General features: G+C 45.7%; 1 protein-coding gene across 1 annotated transcript; it reads left to right on the top strand.

Annotated features, from left to right (window-relative positions):
* The first annotated feature begins 13489 nt into the window (after positions 1–13489).
* Positions 13490–13948, top strand: LOC117835416 (BTB/POZ and MATH domain-containing protein 2-like). The gene has a single exon (XM_034714773.1). It carries the CDS (start codon positions 13490–13492, stop codon positions 13946–13948), a length of 459 nt encoding a protein of 152 aa, XP_034570664.1.
* Positions 13949–14647: the final 699 nt, after the last annotated feature.

The raw sequence follows: 14647 nt of genomic DNA, 5'->3' as shown, positions 1-14647 counted from the left end.
ACTAGTGCTAGCCTTTCGAGTATGGCGTGGTAAGATGTCTCGAAGTCGGTGACTTCAAATCTGATGTACTCGGTTTGGTAGTGTTCCTTAGTTCCAAAAGTAACTGGTAGGATGACTTGTCCTAGTGGAATAGCTGCGTTTCCTAGTACGATTTCGTAGAAGGGTGAATCTGTTGGAGTGAGCATTTCCGTGACATCGAGGCACATCTTCCTTAGTGTTTTGTTAAAAATGACGTTGAGTCCACTTCCGCCATCAATGAGTACCTTTGTCAGCTTTGATCCTGCCACGACGGGGTCAAGTACTAGAGGGAATCAGCCTGGCTCTGAGAATTTTGTCCATTGGTCCTTTCTGCTGAAAGTTATGGGTACTTCTGACCATTTTAGCATGTTGGATCTGTTGGCTCGATGGCCATGATTTCCCTGAGTACAAGTTTGTTGGCCCGCTTGGATGCGGTGCTTGGGATTCCTCCAAAAATGACGTTGACTGTCTTGGAGGCAATCTGGAAGTCGCCTTCTTCTTCTTCGTCGTTGTGGACTTTGTTCTTTCCCTTATCTTTTTTCTTGTTGTACTCTTCGGGAGGTGGTGGTGCGGGTAAGTCTTACATTACTCTGCGCATGCTGTAGCAGTCTATTGCTGAGTGTTTGCTAGTCGGGTGCCATGGGCACTGTTTTTTGAGTAGTTCGGTGAAGGTTGGCCCTTCATCATTTTTGCGGGATCCTTTTTTCCCGGAGTTAGTCATGGAAGCAATGGTGTTGTCGGGTTTCCTTTTACGATTTTGATTACCCGAGAAGTTGTTTCGAGTATCGCTGTGTCGGTTTCTTTCCTGGTCATTGTTGTTGTTGTCGCGTCCTCGGTTATGATGAGAGCCGAACCGTTCTCGCTCTTTGTCTTCTTCATCCGCCCACTATTGTACCATGATTTTGAGGTCTTTGACATTGGCTGGTCGTTGTCTGCCAAAGTCTTGGTATGTTCATCGATCATAGAGTCCATTCTGGAAGCACTCGATGACGTCTGTTTCTGAAATGTCAACTATAGTAGCCTTCTTTTCGAAGAATCGTTGCAAGTAGTCGTGTAATGTTTCACCTTCTTTCTGTTTTACTTGACTTAGGTCAATCTTGTTCCCGGTCTAGCCATGGAGCCGGCATAGTTGTTGGTGAAAGCCTTTGTCAAGTCTGCCCAAGAGTCAATTGATCTAGGCTTGAGTGACTCAAGCCACGTCAAAGGTGCGGGTTCCATGCATATGGGAAAATGGATAACTTTGGTGTCGTTGTTGCCCCCAGCTGCCTGGACTGCCAACGAGTAGCATCATAGCCATTGAATTCGGTCTTGCTTGCCATCATACTTAGTGATTCCTGTTGGTTTGAACTTTTTGGGTAATCTTGTCCTTATTACCCGATTTGTGAAAGCAGGACTTAGTGGTTGTAATTGTCAACTTCTCGCTCACGCCGACTGTTGATTATTTGATACTTCATGATTTTTTCGAGTATGGCGAGGACTTTTTGCGGAGTTGGTGCAGCTGACTTCTCCAATGTCTTTTTCTCATGCTGGAGCGTTGTGTTTACTCCGACCTTGGCTGTGTTGCCTTGGTTGGTTTACTACTTCATTGTCATTCCTTTGTACTTCGTTGAAGTTGTTGTTAACTGCAGCACCTCTACTGCCCTCTTGATGAGCCGTATTGCGGGGAACAGACGGGATTGGAGATTCTTTATCGAGTAGCTTGTAAGCTTGTTCTGCGAGTTGTCAAATTAATCCTTTTCCTCGCTGTGCGAGTTGAGCTGTGACTTCATTGTCTCTGTCTCGAGGTATGAGCGTTGATATAAGGTTGATCGAGGCAATTGCCGCGAGTGGAGTGTTGTATTCTTGAGCCTGTACTGCATCAAATGCTCTTTCAAGGTTTGTGATGGGAATGTTTGTAGCCAGCATTTGTCGTCGTTCAGCCCGAGTAGTATTGTGCATCCTTCTTTGGTTCCTTTGGTCGGAAGTTTCATCTTGTGGGGCATTAGCTGTTGACTCGTCTTCTGAGACATTGTCGAGTTGTGCTAGTCGCTGGGGGGTTCTCTGTTGGCTAGTACCCGGGTTGTTATATTGAGTAATAACAAAGACTTCTATGTCTGGGTAGTAGCTTCCAGAGCTTGATGTTGCAATTTCTGTGGAACTTTCCTCGTGGCTTGAAGTGAGTGGGAGGCCTTCCTGGTATGGGAGGTTGTCTATATGAGCAATAAGGTGCGACTTGTAGTCGCGGGCGAGGAGGGATGGTCTCATTCCTGGCCAGTGGACGAATCTGCCTTGCGATGTTGAAGTTATTACCAGTCCATGGGCTGGTCTTGTCAGTGAGATCTCTGGGATGTAGTCCGAGTCGGAGTCATCATCTTCGTCTTTCCCATGTTCGAGTTGAGTTTGGGTGAGGGAACTTTGGTAGACTTCGGCTGCATTGCGGAGTCCGTATGGGAACCATTTCTGAGTCAAAGTTGATTTGAGAAGTGACTGGGACCGACTAGTTCGAACTGGGATTGAGTCCGACGCGTAGTCGAACTTGGGGTTGTTGACTTTGAAATTTTGGTTTTTCCTGACCGAATCTTCCGATTTCTTCTCCTGGATGTTGATGATTTTGCGTCGAAACGATCCGGCGCCGTCGGCGATGCAGAGCCAGGATCCAAAAATGAAAGTCGCACCTGCTTCGATGATGAAGACAGGCTTGATGACGACAAGTGCCATTGAGCTCACGCTGAGAAACTCGACGAGTTCCCCTACCTGGCGCGCCAGCTGTCAGTGTTTTAGACCGTCAACCTGCCTAGGGAGTACCCTAGGTGGTCTTTTATGTGGTAAGGGCTGTCGAGAATCAAGGAGTCGATGGTGACGCAAGGAACACGATTTAGACAGGTTCGGGCCGCTAGATCGCGTAATACCCTACGTCATGTGAGTTTGGTTGTATTGATCTTAGATGAACGGGAGTTGTTGTTTGAGGGGGTCCCTACCCGCCCTTATATACTCGGGAGGGCAGGGTTACAAGTCTAAATCCTAGTCGAGTACAATTACAGAGTTCTACTCGGTGTGGTCCGAGTAGTTTCCTTATGCAAACTTAACTAGTCCGAGTGGGATACGCCTATTGCTGCGTAGCCCCCTTGTCTTGATCGTGTCCGAGTACGTCCCTTGGTGGGCTGTCTAGGGCCTACTCGTGGGCCGTCTAGGGCCTACTCGTGGGCCTAGGGTGCATGCCCGACACTAGGTACCCCTACCCTCCTTTATATACTCAAGGGGCGGGATTACTAGTCGGTTACAAGGAAAAGTCCTAGTAGGATTACATGATATAAGTCCTAGTAGGATTACAAAGGAATCCTAGTAGGAGTCCGTCTACTTCCTTCCTTGCGGGTACTGAGAATCTATCCCTAACAAACCCTCGAGCGCTTCATAGTCAAATGCAGTAGTCTTTGAGTACTTTTTAGATCCTCGCCGAGTAGTTTTTGTCTGGCTGAATCTTCAAAGTTCCTCAAAGCTGCCATGAGGCTATGGTGTGCTCAAGCCCTTGATCATCTTAATTTATAATCTTCATCTTTGGAATGTGATATGCAGGGTGGCGGAAGTCGCACTCCATATGGAATAACCCCCGAGCCTTAGGTTGAATCGAAGAATAAGGCTGAGGGTCAATAAAATCTTGAATCTTCTTCTTTCATCTTGTAAAAATCAACTTTTGGGTGTAGCTTATCAGCCCCCGAGCCTTGGAATGACTAATTTAATCAATCCGAGGGTCTAGCGAGCTTTAGTCTTCATGCCAGTCATCATCCGAGTAGTTTTGCGGCTTCCGTCCCTTGAGCTTATGCGCCAGGTGAGCCGTAGAAGCCATGTCGAGTAGTTATTGATGCTTAGCCCCCGAGTTTGAGAGCTAGCAGAGCTACTCGAGGTATTCCGAGTAGTAATTGGCGCTTTAGCCCCGGAGCTTGGAAGCTAGCTGAGCCACTGGTGATATTCCGAGTAGTAATTGGCGCTTAGCCTCCGGACCTGGGAGCTAGTGGAGCCATTATAGGTACGCTGAGCTTCCTAGAGAGTCGTTGCCGAAACTTGACTTGAAAAAGGAAATGCATACATTATGCAGCATATTTGTAGAATTTGGAACTACTGAAATTTATTCAGTGATGAATATAATGTAAATGTTGTGTCATGCTCTTGTTTCGGCCATATTTCTCCTGAGTAGTTAGCCTGTTGCATTTAGACTCTCAGTCCCTGTTTAGCTATTGCCATTGCATGTATGAGATCTTTGTCTCGTGTATGCATACTGGCACTGCTGCTACGGAGATCTCTATCTCGCGTCCTAGCGTTTAGGCACGATAGAAGATCCGAGTCTATCACGAATTGAGGCATGTTCTGCTTGAGTAGATTAGTGACCGCTAAGAGAAGACAATAAAAATAAGTAGTCGACACTGCGACAAAAAGACTATTGTGACTGCGCGTAAGAGTTTTCTGCTCTTCGGCGAGTAGAACGCATAGGATTTGTGCCTCCTTAGAGTGCAGCCGTTGTGAGCCTCTAGTATTCAGTGCATCAAATATGTGGCCATTGCCTCCATAATTCAATGTACCAAACCTGCAGCGGAGCTTCCAAAACTCAGTGCACCAAACCTATGGCCATGGCCTCCATAATTCGATGTACCAAGCCTATGGCTGTCGGTCAACATGCCCTAGGAATAGTTGACAAAGTGTAGGTCTGGAGGGTAATTCCTGTTGAGAGGCATACACAGATAGGTAGTTGGCGCATTGCCCTGCATGTGGAAAACAAGCCGGAAAATAATTAAAAAAAGTGACTTAGCTTGATTCGTGGATGATTGTCGTGAAGCCGCAACTGTTGTTGATGAAGCCGACTAGTCGGGGTCGATTCCGACTAGTTGTTTGATCACGTGGAAGCCGCCCTCGACTAGTTTTCTAGTCGAGATGAGTAGTCAAAGTAGACCGTCCGCGACTAGTTTTCTAGTCGAAACGAGTAGTCGAAGTAGTCCGTCCTCAACTAGTTTTTTAGTCGAGATGAGTAGTCGAAGTAGTCACCAGCGACTTGATTATTTGCCTCAATCTGCGCGTGACTTGATTGACGAGCTGTATGCAGCAGCCTGCGACAAAAATTGACTTGGCCTTCGATTGGAACATGAAGCGCATCAATTATGTCTCGACGTAGATTTGTCTGCTCGGAACTCTGACTCGGTGAGTTGCTTCTTATTGAGTAGATTGATCTTGATGATGAGGTCCTTCAAGCTCGCTCGATGATCTCGACGATCACCCCTACCTGGCGCGCTAGATTTCGGTGTTTTATACCCGGCAACCTACCGAGAGGTATCCCGAGGTAGTAGATTGGTTTGTGGGGGATCACCGAATCTGGAACTTGAAGGTAAAATGAGGACACAAGACACAGATTTATGCAGGTTCGGGCCACCAGAGTAGTGCAATACCCTACGTCCTATTTGGTGGAGTATATTGCGCCCCGCGCTTCGGTGTTGTGTAGCTTGATTGTCGGCTATTCATGATGGTTCTGAGCTTGCCGATCTAAGTACCCCTGCTCTCCTTTATATACTCAGGGGGTGGGATTACTAGTCGGTTACAATGAGGGGTCCTAGTATGATTACATGGTATAAGTCCTAGCAGGATTACAGAGGAATCCTAGTAGGAGTCCGTCTTCTTCCTTCCTTGCGGGTACTGAGGATCTATCCCTGACACTGGCTAACACACTTGGCTGTCAGATGGGTAGCATGCCTTTCACCTACCTAGGTTTGCCTCTTGGGCTCACAAGACCATCAGTGTACATACCAATTCTAACAAGAATGGAGAAGCATCTTATGGGGATCTCAAGAATGCTTTCTTATGCTGGGCATCTTGTTCTAGTAAACTCGATTTACTCTTCAATGCCCACATTTTATCTCTGCTCTCTAAAGTTACCTATTGAGATCCTTGAACAGATTGACAAATACAGGAAGCACTGTCTGTGGAATGGTGGTGACTTAATGAAGAAAAGGAGGATGTCTTGTAGCTTGGAAACAAGTCTGCAATGGTGGTGATTTAGCATGTGTTTGGTTTTCGGACGACGCAGATTGGGTCGAAGCTGACCCCCTTTTGTAGTTGGAGTCGAACCATCTCGTGTTTAGATGAGAGGGAGGAAGAGGGATGGGTTGGACCCAGTCTTTTGTTTGGTTGAAGGGTTTAAGAGGGATAGGATGGATGATATTTTAACACCGTTAGTAGCAGGTCCCACCTGTCAGCTGCGGGTCCCATATGTCATCCTCATTATTATTTTTACTCCATCTTCTTCCCTAGGTCCTCCCGGCGCCTGGCTCCCCCCACCGCTAGCTCTGCTCCCACAATGCCTGGATCCCCGCGCCAACGGCCTACTCCCCCGACGCGCCGACCGCTCCTCCCTCTTCCGCGCCGGCAGCTGCCTCCTACCTCCCTTCCCGCGCCGGCCTCCGCTCCTCCCTCTCCCACACCGGTCGTCGCTCCCTCTATCTCTGTGGTGGAAGCACCTAGATTAACCTGACTAAAGTGTACTTAACCTCACCTCAAATGCAAATGGTCACTTTAATTGAATTAAAATGGCAGTCCGTCGGGTTTCACCTGATAAAACCACTTGTCTCGAATCGAAACAAAGCATACTCGCACGAAGGCGAGTCCAGAGATTACAACAATCCAAATAAATTATTACAGGTCCCACATTAAGTTATTACAACTCAAGAGTTCAAGAGCATAAATTAGATTTCAAAGTTCAAAAGCAACGAAAAAATACCATGGTGAAGCCTGCCATGATATCAAGCACCACGATCCTCGCCGACCGAGGATGGGTCCCACTCGACAGTCCAACCCGCAGGGAGTTAGGATAGCCAAGACACACTGGCAACCAAGTCAACAACAACACCTGAAAAACATAGCCACAAGCAAGGCTGAGTATACTAATACTCAACAAGACTTACCCATCAGGTGGTATCTACTCCACCGACTCCTAGACATGCAAGGCTTTTTGGCTGAGGGGTTTGTTTTGCCAAATGCTTCTAAAGTAGGTCCTTACTTTCAAGTTTTAGCAACAGGTTCTAGTTGGTTTAACCATTCTAGGTAAGCACCTACTCTAAGCAAACATGTTGAACAAACAATTTAACCAAGCATCAATATTAATCATCATCCTTTGTTCTTCTTCTTAATCAGTGCAGCATAGTGATCAAGCAGCCTCAAGCTGTGAGAGGCAGACGATTCGAATCGAGTTTCTTAACCTTGTAAGATGGACCTAAACCCACGATATATGCTACTGCCGCGCCGGATTCACATATATCAGCGGTTCCCATCAATTCACGGTGTTTGTCCAGAGCCCACTTCCCATGGATACAAGGCCCCACCGGTCCCAGAACGACACTGTACCGTGGCTACACTTGTACCCAAATGCTACAGCAGGGGAACCTAGTTCTAGAGAGAGCGGGGTAAAGGTCCACATCGGTTCAATCAGGTACTAGGCTTCCCATCCCATACTAGGTATGAGCTTAGTACTATCAAACACTTGACCACGAACACCATCACGGTTCGACCTTAGCACATTTTTCACTAGATAGACGACGCAATCCACCAATTCAGAACCAATTGGCCGACCCCGCCCGTCATCCTTATGGTTCTAACATAATTAAACATGCAACTCATATAACTCGCAAGTGATAGGAAATCACTCGACTTTTACCATGTACCTATTAAGCATTGCAACTACTCATCTTAACATACTAGTATTCAACACATAGGTACTTAGGACCATGCAACTAGGGTTTCAAGCAACTCCTATGAACTTAATGCACAAACATAACTAGCATAAGTAGTGCATAATTTTAGAAAACTGGGTTATGCTCCGGGGCTTGCCTTCTTGCCCTAACTCAGCCTTGGTTCGGGCCTTGATTACGTTCAGCTCAGCAGGAGGGTGTCCTTCTTCGCGTTCCAGGCTGAGCTCATACATTCCGTCAATGAGGTTAGCTTCTACACGAGATGCATATACAAGCTTTCAGTTACATGATTTTATGCATAGGTTTCATCTTGTTAATAATTGCACAAGCACAAGGTGTATTTTGGACCACATTTACTTAGACAAGGTTATAACCATTTCTTTTTTTTAAAGTAAGGTGTGACATGATTAAAACTCGTGCTTTACTTTGATGGTGATTGTGTACACATATAAGATTTTAATAGCTTAGAAATCACAAAAAAAATGTTATGAGTGCAAATGCTCATGAATACATGGTAATAAAAGAAACAGTAAGAAATCAATGGTTAACAGAACCATCTAGCCACAAACAAAGCAAAACCGTACAAGAATGACAAGAGAAGCTATTTTGCACGCTAAGCCAAGCAATCATGAAATGGCAGATTAAAAAAATCATCTTCTGAGAAATGATCATGAAATAAATGGCACTAACAGAAGATAACAATACAAAAACTATGAGAGTTGGATTCATCTCAAAATAAAATTTTAAAGCAGAGATATGAATTAAACAAGATAAACTATCATTAAACACATTAAATCTAGAAAGGCTTGTAAATCAACCATAAAAGTATCAACAGTACCTTACCTAGATTAAACTACCATTAAACACATTAAATCTAGAAAGGCTTGTAAATCAACCATAAAAGTATCAACAGTACCTGACATAGATTCTATGCAGAACACAAAGGCTAATAGAGGTGGTTTCATCATTTTATCACTTTTCCACTATTTATCATGCAATTAACAATATTAACATAGCAAGTAAGCATTTAAATCTAAAATGGTATGAACATCATGGATTATACTAACACAAGTTCTGGATCTGAAACATGCATGTTAAAAGGAGGCTAACAAAAGTGGTTTCACCATTTTTAGAGCACTAGGTGATCTATAAAGCATTTAATGGCTTTCACACAAAAGAAATCATACCACAAAGCATAAAACAGAAACATGCCAAAAATCATTTTTGAAATATACTAGACACCACAAGGAATCTAACAAAATAAGAATCACATTTTTAGCATTTTTCTACAAGTTTCTATGCCTTTTCCAAGTTTGCAACATTTTAAATCTAGCAAATAAAACAAAACCGAAACAACTTCGCAATCTGCCCCCTGGAAAAACACAGCTCATCTCATAGATCTACCCTTCCCCTCACAACCAGGCCCCTGCAACTTGCTCCCACACCCCTGGAACAAAATGCACCTAACACTTAAACCCGAAACTTTTTACACGATCCCCTACACTTCTTTCCCCCCAAGCAATCAGGTCCTTCTTCAACCTCCAGACACACAAGCACCGGACAGACAGGCAGGCTTAGCCGGCACATGGACTAGAGCCATTGGCGGCAGGGGTTTAATAGCGGGGTGGCTAGGGAGCGAGGCAGGATGGCGCACGGAGGCCATGGAGTTCAACGGTAGGGCCGAAGATGGGAAAAGGGGCGGCGCACAGGAGCTCCACGAGCGGCGGCACACGGCCGGTGACAAGCGCGGGAACGCGCGTGGAAAGTTGCCCCATGAGGAAAACACACACGAGCACGGGAATCAGGGCCTCACCTAAGCTCCATTTGCACCGTTGGTTGAGGAGCAGGCAGGCAGGAAGATGGGGCGCCACGTTTGGGGTAGACGGCGGTGGGTGGAAAGCTTCTGGTGGTTTGGGAAAACTTTGATTGTCGGCAGCTCCGTGGACGGCGCATGGCGAGGAGTGGTTGAGGACGAAGCCAAGGGAGTGGAGGAGCTATGGGTGCGAGCTATTGAAGCGAGATGGCCGGAGTTGGGTAGATTTGGCCGACGAATGGGGGTGACTCAGGAACTCAGTTGTGGTTGCAAAGTCCCTGGAGTTTTGGTTTGGGAGCAAAAAGCTTGGAGGAGGGGCTGATTTATGGACCAGGCACGAGGAGATAAGGCCGGGCGTGAAGATAAGGATGCCACGGCATTGCTGCTCATCCATTGGTGGTGACGGGCACTGCCGGAGTTTGACGGACGCCTGGTGCCCATGCTGTTCGGGAGGGGCACTGCCCAATCCATGGCGAGGAGAGGTGTGGGATGCAACAAAAGGCACCTGGGCGAGGTCCGGGCAACCAATCGGTGAGGAGAAGCCCTGCTAGCACGGCCGGAATTGTGCAGTGATGATCCTCGATGTCTGTGTCACGAACCAGGAGCGCACAGGTGTCGGCAAGGGAGGAAGACGGTGACTGACTTGTGGGCCCGCGAGAAAATAAAACGTGTCAACTTTGCTCCCTTATTTGATCCAGCTACACTTGTTCAAAAATTTCCTAAAAATACTTGTTGGAAAGATAAAATCACGAAGAATGCAATGCAACAAAATCACTGCAGGAGTTTTTCTAGTTTTCACGCAATCAATAAAACAAAACAGCTAAAATTGAACTCTTAAATGAATTCTTGGCACAAGCAAACATCTCTGAAAAATTTGGTAAAAAAATTGTAAAATCACTATAGTGTATATAGTATTTAAATAAAATAACAGGAGACATAGTTGTATAGTAAAAATTGGGGTTGCTTCACAAACTTGGTTTTTCACAATAAACAACAAATTTCTAGGACCTTAAACAAAGCATGGCCACAATGTTCATTTATGCACAAGTGATGCTCATCATGTCAATGATGCACAAAAGGATGTTCATGATGCTCAATTATGCACAAAGGGTATGCATGATGCTCAAGAGTGCACAATGATGCTCGTGATACATGTCGTGCGAACGTGTCGGGTTCAATGCGTATTCTCTCACCAAGTTTGAACTACGCGGTTGAATTTCCAAAAGTAAAAGTTTGAGAACAAGGTATGTGCTATAACTTTCATAAAGGCCAACAAGAAAAAAGCTCGATGGATTTGGAGATAGGATTGTGGGATCTTTGGTGGGACGTCGGTCAAGCTATTTTTTTGAATTTGATTGAAATTTGACCGAACTTCTACTCAATTTTGGAACACCTTCTGCTCAAAGTCAGAAGAAGTGCAAATTATGAAGGGTGGTTCTTGGAAAAGATCTGTCATTTTTATATTGGCCAAAAAAATTTAAGTTCTTATATAAATTTTGTTTTTTCGCCTCCCAAGTCCATCATCAACAGAAGGGAGTTTTAACACTTGGTCAAAAATCTAAGGTGTTTTTGGATCTTAACTCTCAGCAATTTGGAATTAGCTTTTATTTGCTTTCTTAATCACCCTATTAATTATTTAATTTAGTCTCTTAATTACTCGGGCTGTCACAATGTCCTCGCGCCGCCGGCCGCTCCTCCCTCTTCCGCACCGCCGCCCGCCCCCTCCCTCCCTCTCCTGCAACAGGGATCGAGCTCGCCCAGCCAGCCGCAACAGGCCTCGACCTCACCCGGCCGGCGGCGGCAGGGATCAAGCTCGGCCGCTGGAGGCGGAGCTCCCCCTTGGCGCTTGTTCTCATGCAGCTGCACTCGCCTCCCTCACCCGCGCCTGGATGGAGCAGGACGGTGTCGAAGTGGGTTGAGATGGTCCGCGCGATTTGGGCGGACCATCTCGACCCGGATCTGAGGTGAATATTCCTACGTGGGTTGGATCCAACCCACATCCTTTTTGAACCAAACACGGGACAATGTGGGTCGAACATGTTCCGACCCACATTAACCCAGTAACCAAACACTACATTAAGAAAAAAAAGGAGGATGTCTTGTAGCTTGGAAACAAGCCTGCCAAAGCAAAGAAGAGGGAGGGCTTGGAATAATCAATCTAAGAACTCAAAACTTGGCACTCTTATTGAAATTTCTGCTCAAATTTATAACAAAGCTGAATTACCATGGGTCCAACTCACTCGGCAATGCCTGTACAGAAATGGAACGCCCACTCATGCTAGGAAACAGGTGGGATCTTCATAGTGGCGAGACATCATGTCCTTGTCTCAAGACTTCTTCGTGATTGCAAGTAGCAATATATGCATCTTCAAGTTCAGTACCAGTCGCTTAGAAAATTGTAGTTGATGATTTATAATTGATTAAACTGGTGGCTGGACGACTTTTTACTTTGCAAATTTCTCAATGATACTAACAATAATTATGTTACTGGCATATTTTTTTATCGAGTTCATTTTGTGTACCAATTTAAAAAGTTAGGAAAAAGTCTAAATTACTAGTATAGACGAAGTTCAGAGTTCAGATAACCCTTAAACTATTTATTATTCACTTTATCCCCTAGACTATGCCATTTGGTTCAATTTATTCCCTAACACAATTTGTTTTTTTTGTTTCTCCATGCACAGGTGGAGTTTTAAGTTAAAATTTTAGGAGATGATAGAAGACATCATAACACATATTAGAAAAAATCATCATAAACTTTTTATCATTATTTTTATAGGGAACGGTATTTAATAATAATTTTAATTCTTGGGATACAAAACTGTACAGAAAACAATGATGAAAAATTCATAATATATTTTTTTATATACATTGTGGTGTCCGCTTCCACCCTACAAAATTTTAAATTGAAACTCAACTTATGTATGGAGAAATAAAAAAAAGACAAATTGTGTTAACGAGTAAATTAAACTAAATAGCATAGTTTAGTGGACAAATTGAACCAAATAATATTTTTTTGGGAGGGGTATCCGAACTTTGGCTATATTTGAGGGTAGTAATTTGAACTTTTTCCTTTAAGTTATATGTTACCTTTAAACTCAAAGAAACCATATCTCTTACTCCGTATCTTTCGGAGTTGATGTTGTATTATCAACCTAATAGTACTACCAGGGAAAGCCCCGTTAGTACTAGTTTGTAACCTCCTTTAGTACCGGTTGCGAGCGCAACCAGTACTACTAGTTCGGTACTAAAGGGGCCTTTTAGTACCTGTTGAAATAACCGGTACTAAAGGGGTATTAAAAAAATTAAAAAAAAACTCCCAGCCCCCGCCGCCCGCCTGCCTCCCTCCCCCTACACCCCCTGCCCGGCACCCGCCTGCCTCCCCCCCTCCGCCGCCCTTGCCGCCCTCCCGCCGCCGGCCTCCCTCCCCCCGCAGCCCGCCCGCCTCCCTCCCCCGCCTGGCACCCGCCGGCCTCCCCCCGCCCCCTCCTGCCCGGCTCCCGCCGCCATCCGCTGCCCTCCCGCCGCTCTTGGCCCCGTCGCCACGGTGTAGAGGGAGAGAGGATAAAGAGAGAGGAAGATAGGGAGGAAGGTAGAGCGGGTGGGAGGAAGATAGGAAGAGGATAGACTACAGAGAGACTGGAGCGGGTGGGAGAGACTCGAGCGGGTGGTGTGAGATATATGGATAAGGCGTGGGGTGACGGGTAGCTCCTTTAGTATTGGTTTTAGTATTGGTTGATAGCACTAACCTCGGCACGGGAGAAAGGGTCGCTGCGTTCCTTGAGCTGCCATTGCCACCGTCTAACATGCACCAACACTTGGGTGACCTCATCAAGGCCACGGATCAGAACGGTGCATACGTCACGTTCCAGGTTTTTCCGGCGAGACATTCAGTGCGCACAGATGCATTCTCGCGGCCCGGTCACCGGTCTTCAAGGCCGAGCTCTTCGGCGCGATGAGGGAGAGCAACGCTGCGGGGGATCATTGCATAAGGATCGATGACACACTAGCGCAGGTGTTCAGGAACTTGCTGCACTTTGTATACACAGACACAGACTCACTGCCGCCGGAGACGCCGGAGATGCAGGAGGGGCAACAAGGGGCTTTGATGACTCAGCATTTGCTGGAAGCTGCAGATCGGTATGACTTGCAGAGGCTCAAGCTGCTCTGCGCGAGGAAGCTGTGCGGCTACATGGACGTGAGCACGGTCGCAACCACGTTGGTGTTGGCGCAACAGCACCAGTGTCGTGAGCTCAAGGAGGCTTGCATCGAGTTCCTAAGATCTCCTCGTGTGGTGGAGGCGGTTGTGGCAACCGATGGCTTTGAGCATCTGACTAAAAGCTGCCCTGCACTAGAAGGAGCTGATGTGCAAGCTTGCTGCCCGCTAGTATGGAGAAGCAAATTGGAGGCGTAAGTGTCTAAGATTTCAATAATGACAACTGCAACTATTTATCGAAAGAAATTAGAGGCTAACAAGCTATCAGGTACCAGTTCCAGCAGCAGTTATTTGTCGCACTTTGCTTTTTGCAAGATGTCCTGCGACAGCTTACTCTGCTATCCAGACCTAGATAAGAACATGGATGTCACACTACATCGAGTATAAGATGTCCGCTTACTGGTTCTGTTACGATTTTCATTTATTTGGTCAGAGATCTCTTTGTTTCTTGCGGTGTTCTTTTTTTTAGTAGAGTATTTGGTGGGCCGGGCAGATGGCTGAATCACATGCTTTTCGAGCCAAAATTGGACACCTGCTCGTTTGCTGGTAATTAACTCCTTGATGAAAATTTGGCTCACGGCATGGGTTAACCGTTAACATGATGTTGAAAATAAAAATTGAAGACAGATCCACCTGGCCTGTTTGAGCAACTCCATCTCTTTTGCTGCAAATATACTCTTTGGAATTTTAAACGGACAGGAGATCGACACTTTTGAAAAGTGTGCCACTGCCATGTACCATGTTTGAGATGATATGATTCTGCAGTTGGGCACAATAGGAAGGAAAGATCATATTCGTTTGCTAAATTGTACTCTCTTTATTCACCAATGTAAATATTTTCTAGCATAATGATTTTGGTCGTCACTTTTTGGTATTTAGCATTTTGCATGATTATTT

The sequence above is a fragment of the Setaria viridis genome, chromosome 9 (assembly GCF_005286985.2).
Source record: "Setaria viridis chromosome 9, Setaria_viridis_v4.0, whole genome shotgun sequence".
NCBI lineage: Eukaryota > Viridiplantae > Streptophyta > Magnoliopsida > Poales > Poaceae > Setaria > Setaria viridis.
The sequence above is the reverse complement of the archived record's forward strand: the minus strand, read 5'-3'. Positions and strand labels throughout refer to the sequence as shown.

What these genes read in the sequence shown, in the direction of transcription:
- LOC117835416 (XM_034714773.1), top strand. Translation starts at nt 13,490, where the DNA reads ATGAGGGAGAGCAACGCTGCGGGGGATCATTGCATAAGGATCGATGAC.